This window comes from Nansenia antarctica (assembly GCF_963989245.1).
Source record: "Nansenia antarctica genome assembly, chromosome: 6".
In the NCBI taxonomy this organism is placed as follows: Eukaryota; Metazoa; Chordata; class Actinopteri; order Argentiniformes; family Microstomatidae; genus Nansenia; species Nansenia antarctica.
In genome coordinates, this window is record NC_137676.1 from 53,376,323 (window position 1) to 53,388,613 (window position 12,291).

General features: G+C 44.1%; 1 protein-coding gene across 1 annotated transcript; it reads right to left on the bottom strand.

The window, feature by feature from the left end:
- Positions 1-470: 470 nt before the first annotated feature.
- On the bottom strand, positions 471-11,927 carry psip1a (PC4 and SFRS1 interacting protein 1a; the record flags this gene model as incomplete). Its single annotated transcript, XM_080534643.1, has 16 exons — positions 471-680; positions 1,387-1,486; positions 1,717-1,918; positions 2,370-2,471; positions 3,202-3,272; positions 4,905-4,960; positions 5,516-5,586; positions 5,968-6,172; positions 6,942-7,035; positions 7,207-7,267; positions 7,390-7,449; positions 8,833-8,934; positions 9,434-9,517; positions 10,717-10,855; positions 11,682-11,758; positions 11,856-11,927. The coding sequence occupies 16 exons, from the start codon at positions 11,925-11,927 to the stop codon at positions 650-652; spliced, it is 1,527 nt and encodes a 508-aa protein (XP_080390769.1). The 3' UTR covers positions 471-649.
- Between the last annotated feature and the right edge of the window lie 364 nt (positions 11,928-12,291).

Here is a 12,291-nt window from a genome sequence, read left to right on the forward strand (position 1 = left end):
GTTAAAACAGAATTGTTACAGCTTCTTTACTGATCGATCTTTGACACAAACCTCTCAAACATAAGTACACGTTTCACTTCTGACAGGTTGAGAATAAACAAAATAAAAATGTTACTAAAAGTTGACGATATGTCGAGTGTGTATCAACACCGCGGTACGCATTGGAGGGTTGATTTATATTGGACTACAATGAATCAACTTAAAAACAAACAGTGGACAGAACCTTTGATACAGCAGCTACAATCTAAATCTAAAATAACTATGACTAGTTACGGACAAACGTCACCCCACAGGGTTCCAGCTAACTTGGGTGTGCAGACCAGGAACCCCCGTCCTCAGATGGCCCTGTGGGTGGGGGGTGTTCAGCAGGGCACAACGTTGTGCTACGTTCAGCTAGGAACACAGTATATAAACTTGCCTTTCTGAGAAGAGTGATAGGTCTTGTTTTGCTCTATGTTCTATCTGCACCGTTCAGGCCCTGACACCCTCCTGAACACTACTCAGGACTCAAGTGGCAGCAGCTCTACAGGGGGGGTGAGTTTGGACCAGACACCGTGGCTGTCGGCGAGTGCGAAGCCGGTCTTCATGGGTACTTGTAACAGCAGCAGAAACATCACTTCAGCACAGAGTTCAGACGTGTTCCTTCTCCTCAGGTAGACTCCTCGGTGGTTTTAGCCGCACTGCGAGTAGAAGGACAACAAATCAAATCACATTTTATCCGTCACGTATATTTCGCATACGTCCGTAATCGGCACAGTGAAACGCTTTGGGATCTTGCTGCTCAATCAACAACAGTCGACAACAATCAACAATCTAAGGTAATACAATGTAATGCGGTAATACAAAAGGCGAAAGTAGTGAAGTAGTGAAATAGGAAGAGTGTACAGACACTGACAAAAGAACGTGAGGGGGATCTGAGATTTCTGAAAAAAAAGGTTTGTTCCAAACAGATGGCAGGTACTGTACCATTCCCGCAGAAGTGATTCAATTTAGGAGAACTACAGATTCCATTACTGATAAAAAAGGGATTGGGGATCTTTTTCCATTAAAAAGGATGTGTCTCAATAACGTGGCAGCATTTCCATAGGAATCAAACATCAAGAAATCCCACAGCTTGCTTTGTTTAAACATGGGGGGTAGCTATTCTAACACACGCTAGTCTAAAATGTACTGATCTGTTAGTTCTAGTGAGTTGGCCTGGTGATCAGAAGGTCAAGAGTTCATATCCCACCACTGGTGTGCCCTTGAGTACGGCACTTAGCCCTAAGTTACCTCAGGGAGACTGTCCCTGTCATCTAGAATTGTAAGTCGCTTTGGATAAAAGTGTCTGTTAAAATGGTTAAAATGTAACATCTGTCTGTCTGTCTGTCTGTCTGTCTGTCTGACCTGTTGGTGTCTCCCCCAGAAGCCTCTTCTGTCGTCTTCTCTCTCTCTACTTCCTGCTTCTTATCCTCAGGGCTGGAGTCGCCGTTTGTCAGTTTGTTATCTGGAGAGAGCGAGACACACACACACCAACACACAAGAACACACACACACTTATTTTTGTTAGCCAGCATAAATTCCCCATTCGTCATTTCATTTGTTTTTTTTTGGTTGAAAATCTGGACAGTTGTTGTATTGTTATTAGGATGAGTGGGGGTCACAAGACTAAGAAAGGGAGGGAGAAAGAGAGGAAGGAAGGAAGGAAGGAAGGGAGGAAGGAAGGATGTCCAGCACCTGTGGGGTGTTCCCTGGCCTGCTCAGCCTTCTTCAGTGCTCCCTTCTTCGCCTCCTCGTAGAGTTTCTGCTCGGCCAGAGACTTGTTGAGGACCTGGCTCAGCACACAGTCCCCCTCCCCCACCAGGAACATGCTCTTGAACTTGTTGTACAGCATGGTGGCCTTGTCCATGATGTCCTGGCTGGCCTTGAACCTGCGGATCTGAGACACACACACACACACACACACACACACACACAAATCGTGACGTTAGAATTATACGGTTCTATCTCCATTTTTGGTCAAAATTGAGTTTTTTACATAATCTGAACCATTAGGTGTTTATTAATGCCTGTGTGGTGTTATTTTAAAAATGTTTCCATTTTTTTGTTAGTAATTAATAAAAATACAAAGGTTCCATCTCACAAAACATAATGGAATGTAAAAACTTGGACGCTCAATATCTCTGAACTACCCTAAACGGAGATAGAACCTTATAATTCTAAGCTCACGAAATATACAAGTGTGAACGCATAAACGTACACATCAAGGTGTGCACCCGCACATCAACTCATACGTACGCACACTGACGTATGTAAAAGTATGCACGTATGCGTGCACATTCTCTCTATGTCAGTGGGGTCAGCGGGCCAGGCAGGGAGGAGCTTCATACCTTCTTCAGCGTGGCTATGAGCTCACTGTGCCTATGCATGTGCTGAGTGGTGACCTGCAGTGACCCCAGCTCCTCCAGAGCCACTAGACACTTCTTCACATCCTAGAGAGAGAGAGAGAGAGAGAGATTTCAAGATCGCTGGACAGCTCTTATATATTGCGCATAATTGGCTTAGATCTTAAAGGAACTGTGCGGAGGTCTGCCACCGCTGGTCATTCAGTCAGTCCTAATAATAATAATAATAATAATAATAATAATAATAATAATAATAGTACTAATATAACCCCCCAAATGGACTTGCAGTATCAGACATTAGCTGTGGTGTTTCTACATGTGCTCCCGATTTGAAGAGACAGCTACCAGAGTCTGAAACTGTCATTTTGTGCCTTTGGGAGTAAAACACATCCCCTAGAAAAAGGCAGGTGAACTCTAACACAACTATGCTCTCCCTCAAAGTGCCATGTGATAAATGGTTCAAATACCGTCCTGGAACAGTAAAGCCTCACAAAGAAATGATGATCGGTGGCTTCCTCAAAGAAGAGCTACGTAAGCCTACCTGGGGAAAAAGCCCCAAGGCGTTCTTTTGCGTTTTTTTGCCCTGTCTTAATCCTCGTAATACCCTTCCTCTTTGGTTTCAGTCAAAAGCCTTCAGCTTCGTGACGGCCCCCGAGGAAGATCACCGTTATTAAACCGTCTCCCAGCTAATACCCCCAAGACCCTTTCAAAAGGTTCTTCTGCCCCCCCCCCCAAAAAAGGAGGGTTTTAAGTGACCCTGAGTCAACGGATGGCCCTCAGGGTTTATGGCGTTGACAGTCTTTAGATCGGCACTCACCGGGTTGTCGATCTTCAGAGAGATTTTGATTTCGCCGTGGAGTCTTTGCAGTCGTGACTCTGTGGATATTTCTGCGTGAAAGGAAATATCAAAAAAACAAAACAATGCCACGATGCAATCGCCCTCAGTGTGTGTGACGTTGAATGGCTTTGGAGGTTCAGTCAATCACAGTGAGCAGCCGTGGATTTGGACCATGGAAGCTGTGGGATTTTTTGACTGGCCCACTATCACTGGTAAACAATGTGGAGAATAACACATAGTAACACAAAGTAACTAGTGATGCTCCGATCTGATCGGCGCCGATCGGTATCGGCCGATATGGCCTTGATCGGTTTTGATCGGAGTTCTCAAAACGGCCGATCAAACATGACCGATCAGTTTACAAAATGGCGTCGCCAGTCTGGAAATATTACACAGTGTCGGAAAGAGACAACAAATATGCCGTTTGTAATGTCTGCTCAAAAGAAATACCTTTCGGAGGAACGCACGCAAGGTCTTTCAATACCACGAATATCATACGGCATTTGCTGCGTTCGTCGATTCGCTCAGAGAGCGCCGAAGCGCACACTGGGCTCGACGTCATAAAGGGACCGAGTGCTTTGATTGGACGAGAGGCGTTCCACGAGTGCTGGTCAGAGTTCCAGCGCGACTTCACGAGCGTAGTGTAGGTAGTGTTCACCGACGTCATGTGACCCCGTGAGCAGGAAGTCACTTGGCCCATAGCAACAACAACTATTAGCGCGTGAGTTTTAGGTCTTCCTCTGTGCACCTTGCACAAGTGTAGATAGCGAGCGACTTTTCAGCAGCAGGACATATTTTAGATGATAAGAGGAACAGGCTGAGTGCCAAAAACGCTGAGATGCTTGTATTTCTCAAGGCTAATCTGCCAGTGATGCTGCTTAATCAGAAGTAAGGTTTGAGTCTGAAATCTCCTTAGGTGCAATGTTTTGTTTTTTTGTTTTATTGATTATTGCTGACTTGCTGTCTTATCTCCTCCTAAATATGACTTGAAACTGACTGACTTGAAACAGTATTTTATATTTGGCTATAGCCTGTTTATGTTGCAGTTTAGTTTGGGTATGTTTATTGTTCCTCAGGAAAGCTACAGATACAGTATAAGCTCCAAGTTCTCTAAGAGCCCCTAGTTCCTCTCATTCGAGTGGAATGTTGCACATTTGATGTGACAGTGTACATTTTATTTATTATGATTTTTATTTTCACATTTTATTTGTTTTTCCTGAAGTAAGCTACAGGTGGTTGTGAATTCAATAAAACAGATGGTCGTCAATTCATGATACTTTCTCATCTCCTAATTTCATTTAAATACTTAATATACAATGTCAATGGTGTTAAGAATAATTTAAAACATAAATAATGCTACACAATAAATAGAATGCTTCAATTGCCATTTTCGACGCTGTAATCGGTGATCGGTGATATCGGATCGGCAGATCACTGATTCCAGTGATCGGTGATCGGTGATCGGCACCAAAAACCCTGATCGGAGCATCTCTAAAAGTAACCAGTAACCAGTTTACTGTCAATCGACATGACAACCATGAAAGGTTAACTTGTTTGTCGGTTACTTTTACAAGCCGTAATAACATGTTTTATCGTCCCGTAAACACAGTGGTGGGCCGTTCCATATGAGCAGACTGAACAGAAGACTTCTACCACCATATTGGAGAAACACCACAACTCACCTTTTTTCTTCTCGCCTTTCCTCTCCTCCCCTTTCTTTCCATCTTCTTTGTTTTGCCTGAAGGAGAAAACACATGAAAAGCATGTGATCAAGAATAATAATAATAATAATAATAACTTTTTTATTTGTATAGCGCTTTTCCTGCAAACGTTGCAGCTCAAAGTGCTCCAATCATTATATAATCCTAATTAAATTATTTAGTCATTTAAAGAGGTTTATTTACTGAGGTTGCATCCCTAATGTAAACTGGCAGTGCATTCCACAATTTGGGTGCATAAAATGAGAATGCAGCCTCACCAAATCTCTTCTTTTGTACATGTGGTACACAGAAAAACTATACAAAATACAGTACAGTAGCTGTGTGGTGTCTGTTGGAAGTTGTATTAATATACATACAAACAGCGATTCAAACTTTGAGAGAGATATAGAGCAAAGAGGGGTTCAGTGTGTATTTAGAGGTTGTATACCAGCTGTCTGACTAGACAACACACGCCATACTTGGAAAGAGGTTTTCCTGAAACCTATACTGTCTTTGTATGTACAGTAGTCGAGACTCAATGGCATGCTCAACTACTGCTTGGGGTGTGTGTGTGTGTGTGTGTGCTTGCTTACTCTTTCGTCTCGTCTTGTTTACGTCGTTCCGTCTCAGCTGCTGTCTGCTGCCTCTTTCGCCCCTTACTCTTCTATTCATTGGACAAGGAAAAAGGCGAGAAAAGAACTAAGACACTCTTACTAGATAACACACACTGAACCGGGTTTTGACATCTTGACACCCAGTGTGATAACACCCCCATGAGAGATGAATGGAGCTTTTCTAACCCTCCCAGAGACTCGTGATGGGGGGGTCTCCTTCACACAGACTGTCAACACCAGAAAAACAATACGACAGCTTCAGATATACGTACGGAAGAGGAAGTGTAAATTGAGTCCTACTGTCCCCTGACACTGTCCCACTTTTCTGAATTCAGTGAATATACATTTTATGAATGGATCTAGATCTAGTCATAGTCATAGATCTAGACCCGTTCTAGTCATTCTAGATCTAGGACGGGCGGTCCCCTTGCCTCCTCGTTGTCCGAGTCGGAGGAGCTCTCCTCCTTGGCGGTTCTCCTCCGTTTGGCCTCGGGCTCCTTCCCCCCGTCCGACTCCTTTGCTTTGCCCTCCTCCTTCTTCCTCCTCCCGTCCGGCCTCTTCTCCTCCTCTCCTCCTCCTCTTTTGGACTTGTCCTCCGGCGTCTTCTTCCGCTTCCTGTCCGTCTCGGCCGTGTCCCTGGAGGAGGAGGAGAGGACAGCAGACAGGAGGAGGAGGAGAGGACAGCAGACAGGAGGAGGAGGAGAGGACAGCAGACAGGAGGAGGACACCAGTGAGGGCCAGTTGGGTGTTGAGGCTCGATTTGTTTCCTAGGACTTCCTAAGGAAGTTTAATATGAGATTTGTATTGATTGATTGACTTTTATTTGGGTAAAAAGTACAGATAGTACATCCCAGAGGATAGCACGTAAAAGTCAGTACTGAAGTTGTAAAAGAAAATCAGGGGGGATGGTGGATTTTATCATATGGGGACAATTTTAGCATCCCCACAGCTTCAGTGACTTCAGTGTCAGTGACTTGGTAAAAGTGTCATTGCATGTGTGCGTGCCCCCTCGCCCACAGTTTTACTCAATATGCGCAAAACTAAATGTTGAAATAGCAGTAATACCACGTTCATTGATAAAATGATAAAAGGGATGGAAAGGGGGGATGGCAGTTTCAGAAGGGGGATGATTTGGACTGGTAAACTCGAGTGCTGGTAAAAGTGTACTGAAACACGTGGTCCTTGTTGGGAGACAAAGAACAACAAAGACAAGAACATACATATCATCTTTTTTTCCTTTTGACTGGGTGTAAATGGGTGTAAATGTTATCTTGATGGCTGTGAACCCTCGTATACTGTAAGACTCAAGACGGTTGATGGGTGTGTATATATAGGCATGACACAAACATATGTCTATAGGTGGCACATGTAGGCCAGTATGTACAGTGTGTGTGTGTGATAGTACATTTCACTGCCTGAGCCGTGGGGGTCTTGCTGCTGCAGTAGGAGCATCTTCTCTGCCTTGGGCTTCCTGCCTCGCCGCTTGGGTCCCTCTCCACCTGGACACACACACACACACACACAATTAGGGTACGCACGTGCACACACACACACACACACACACACACACACACACACACACACACACACACACACACACAATTATGGTACACACGTGCACACACACACACACACACACAGGCAGACAGACAGACGGACAGACACTCTACCTGGAGGACTTGTCGGGCTGCCTGGCGCCTCGTCCTTCTCTGAGTCCTGCTCCGTTTCACTCTGTCAGACAACAAGAAATGGAACAGATACGTTCAGCTCCATTTCAAACCAGTAACAGTTGGAGTAAACTGCTGCAGTGTTTCTAGATTCACCCATGAACGTATGAAGCTCATTTGAGACACCTTTTTCTTTCTGCCTCTCTTGGGTTTGGGAGTGTCTGTGGAGTCTTTCTGTGTGGGGTCCTAGGAACAAATAAAACATTTGAATTTCATGAATTCCACCACAACACTGCTCATGCCGTCAAACACATGGGGCAGCTAAGTGAGTATTCAGCCCCACCTAGTGGACAACTGTTGTACTACACTACACAGACACAGACAAACAGACAAACAGACAGACACACAGACACACAGACACACACACACACACACTATACAGTCGGTGGCAGTCATTGCATAGGTCATTGTGATGGTGCGTCAACACAACATACTGAATGTTCTTCGAGTAAATGGTCATTTGTGTACAAAAACACTCAAAGAAAACTTACCTTTCTCCAAAGCATATAGAAAGCCATGCAAAAAGAAACGAAAGACAAATGGATTCAACTGATAAAAACACAGAAGCAGACATGTTTGTGAAGCACGCTCGCACGCCGCAAAGCCGCAGAATCACCCTAGAAACCAACCACTACAAAGACAGAGGGTTGGAGAAGTGTACTGCTGGTATTATACACCGATCGTGAGCTTAGAATGATAAGGTTCTATCTCCGTTTAGGGTAGTTCAGAGATATTGAGCGTCAAAGTTTTTACATTCCATTATGTTTTGTGAGATGGAACCTTTGTATTTTATTAATTACTAACTCAAAATGTCAACATTTAAAAAATAACACCACACAGGCATTAATAAACACCTAATGGATCAGATTATGTAAAAAACTAAATTTTGACAAAAATGGAGATAGAACCTTATAATTCTAACACGCGATGTTGAATCAATAACAGGGTATATCAAACGTTTAGGGACGTGGAATGGAGAGGGGGGAGGAGGTGGGACATGCTTTCAGGTCATGCAAGTTCCATTTTGCACATACCCAATTCACTCGACTTTGTTTTCACTTAACTTACTTTTTTCCCCTGGTGAATGTCGACATTCAAGGTTTATGCAAAATTAAGAAGACGGGTGGATCTTTCACAGCTACGACCACAACACATGTGTACTCCAGTAACGACAGCTATCCTTCTCCACAAGCCTCTCATCTACCCTCTCACCGTTCACTTCAACAGAACCCCCCCCCCCCCTACACACTCACACTCCCTGGGCCTGTCCTAGAAAGGTGTGTGGCAAAGCTCAAGAAATCTCCCCAAAAACCATAGTCATATTAGAATACCATCACCAACAGCAAAACCAGGTTACCGGCGACTGAACAGGAAGAGGGCGTGGGCGGTAACCACCCGCGGCAAAACCCGACCCGTCACTTTGTGGCTTTGCGTAAGGCGGGCCGTCATCAGTACAAAAACAGTTGGGACAGAAACAAACAACCACATCAAAAAAACCACCAGGTGCCACATGCTTTCCCTAGGTGGGAGGGAGGCCACCTATCCCGTCATGCATTGCAAAGTACGTACATCCTGGCCCTCAGGCCCCTGTTCAGAGACCTCCATGCCCTCTCCTCCTTCCTCCTCCTTTTCTTCCTCATCATCCACCTGTCCAGCCTCACTGCTCGACACCTGGGTTACACCAAACACATAGAAGGGTGGGGGGCCAGTGGGGTTAGTGGGGGCCAAAATGACCACTAGTCTTTGGGGTTCGAGAGGTTGGGCCCCTGTTCCTTTTTGTTTCCAGAGAGTTCTTTGGGTGGAACCGGTCTGGAATTTCAGTATTGCCAAAACCACCTATATTCAAGCACTTCCATCCAATCATTCCCAACAAAATAGATCATAATAAAAAAACACTAACATCCGCCAATTCATTGTCAGTGTAGGGTCGTCTATGGGTCCTAGGTACACAACACACATGGTACACACTAGACAAGACACAAGTTAGCAAAACAAGAGACCTCAGCAGACAAAGACAAAAAGGCACGATTAGCGCTTAAGCGTCTCAATGTACTGGAAACATGCAGGGGAGAAAGTGAGGTTAGCCGCCGGTCGGTATTCTGTTCACCGATTGGTCTACAAGGGAATGACACGGCAGGCAGGGGTTGGTGGAAGCAGAACAAAGACCTACTTTCTTCCTCTTCTCCTCTCCGTCCTCGTCGCCCTCCTGGTTGCTGTCAGAGTCCTTCTCCGTCATGGCCTCCGAGGGGTACATCTAGGAGACCGAGACGCGGACACGATGGTGAGAAAACAAAACACTTGACGCAGCTGTCGAAACTAAACCGCTGTCCTCAGATCAGATTACCTTACCCACACGTCTAGCCAGAGCCTTTAGTGGAATTCAACAAATCTGACCCGGGACCATGTGTTAGACAGCACACTCTTCTACTTCTAAACACCGTCCACCCCACACAGACCCTGACATGCCTTTCCACTCATGGATAATATAGATGAATAGATGAATAGGTATGGTCTTAATCCCCACCCCCCAATGGGAAAAAGGCCTTGTGATTGGCTAGAATGAACCCAATATAGTCAATCCTATATATATATATGCCATTTAGCTGACTCTTTTATCCAAAGCAACTTACATTGCAATGAGTGCATACATTTCAGTAAGGTCAAAGCAGGAATCCTGACCCTAAATTGACCAGAATGTGACCCTAACCAAGGAGGTCAACCCCTGATGTATATAGATAAACCAGTGAGGTCAACGCACAATTGTGACCACAAAGATTATGTGATGTGGCATTCCAATGCGCTAGGATCAACTCAAGATTATTGTGTGTGATATGATTGTCTATGTTGTTTCACAACGTATTGTGTGATCGTTGAAAGGTAATCTTGTGTGCAGTTTATTGCCTATGAACTGTTGAAGTTATTCAGTGAACTCTGACACAGATTCTGTGAAATGTGCTGTATGTTGTACAGACAACGGACCATTATGGACAACATCTTTAAAGAAATGAAAAAGGTATCGACCAGAACAACCCTCTTCCTCCTTACGCCTGCAACCAACCAACACAGCCTAACGGTCCGCCAGTATTTAAGGGCTAGGGCGACAGCCACGCCGTAGTTCCAGTACGGTTTGGGTTATCATGAGTCACTTCCTAGAGAAACACCGGAGGCAGCATCTAAGGCCTCCCGTACCTTGGGTGCAAACTGGTGATGGCACGAAAAAACTGGTGATGGCACGAGACTGAAAACGAATAAAATAATCAATGAAGCTTAAAGTTATTTAAACAGTAGTGGAGTTTAGCAGACAGGAAGATTAGTTAGCTCGCTCATCATGTGACTTGGATGAGACTTAGACACCCCCCCCAAATAAAAATATTTTGCGCATCTACATGATTCACATGGATGACCTATTTTGAGGTAAAAACTGCTAATTTAGCAGTTTGCACCCCTGCGTACCTTGGGTCCATCCAGCTCCACCTTAGGGTTGTTCTCCACCTCCCACAGCCCTTCGTTAAAGCCCTTCCGCTTGTTGGGCTTGCCGTACTTGTCTTTGTTGGCTGCGTAGGGGTAGATGTCTTTGGGCCCCAGGAAGGCTCTGGATCAGAAGCGGGAAATACAATAATAATCTACTTTAATTCTACATTTTATTTCGAGGCACCTTTTTAAAAACCATCCAAATAGATAAAACAGATACGGAAATAAAAACAGAAATAGAAGTAGAAGCAGTAAAACATAGGACACATGAACAAGAACAAGAGGAGCCTCAAAAACAAAAACAGAATTGGAAAACAGTAAAACACAACACGTTAAAAATGATAATGGCAGCATCAATTAAAGCCTAGTTTATGAAAGCGAGTTTTAAGAAGAGATTCAAAAGAGAATAATCTTGCTGGCCCAAAATCCTCAGGCAGGTCGTTCAGAGTCGGGGGCCCTAATGGCAAAGCCAGGGTCACCCTTTGTATTGGGTCGAGAGCCTGGAACGGCCCTGCCTGAGGGTCTTAGGGGATTAAATACATGTTTGAATTCCTCACGTTAATGCACTCTAGTGCTTTGATCGTATATATGTCTTTTTAAATTGTATAATTTTGTAGAATAAATTAAATAATTAATAAACAACAAGTGGTATTTAAAGCCAGTGGGTGTACTGCAGATCTATATGTTCTACGCAGGTCAGGATAGATGATATAACTGACTTATAATGTTGAGTGTCTGCTTTCCCTGGTCAGTATTATTGTAGTATGAAGTACGTACCAAGTAAATTTCCTGTATGTGCAAATATACTTGGCAATAAAAATAATTCTGATTCCGATTCAACAAGAAACACATCTTATAGTTCAGAATAGTGCATAGTAGAGCACTAGTAGTACAACACCAATGCACAGTAGTGAAGAGGCAGAGCAGAGGGGTGTCTAGCTACTTACGTTTCATGGGTACCAAAGAAGAAGATAGGAAACTTCATGTTGGCCGGCTTCACTGCACCATCAGCGTAATCGTCAATCTGGGAGAGGGGGAGGGAGAGAGAAGAATCATACAAATCCCATGATATGATGCATAGATCACTTTATGTTGGGAGAAATGTCTGTGCATTGACTTACTCTGGCAGGCCAGTGTGGGTAGCCCTTCATCTTGGCAAAGATCAGGTCACCAGGTTTGAAACCCTGAGCCATCGTCACACAGATTATGGCACACTGTTGAAGCATACAGAATACCAACTTTACAACTTGTAAACCCAACAGAGGACACAGACTTTGGGCCGGTTTCACAGACAAGGCTTAAGCCTAATCCTAGACTAAAAAACATCTTCAATGGAGATTTTACATTGAAAGTGTGATTTAGTCCAGGACTAGGCTTTAAGCCTTGTCTCTGAAACCGGCCCATAATGTCATGACTTTTCTTGCTGTTATATTGATGTTGTTATTATGCACAGAAAGAGCAGCCATCTCGTGCTTTCATTTACATACACATGCCAATTTGAGAACTGTATGATTCATATAACCGATTGTGATAATAAAACACATTGTACAAAGTCAT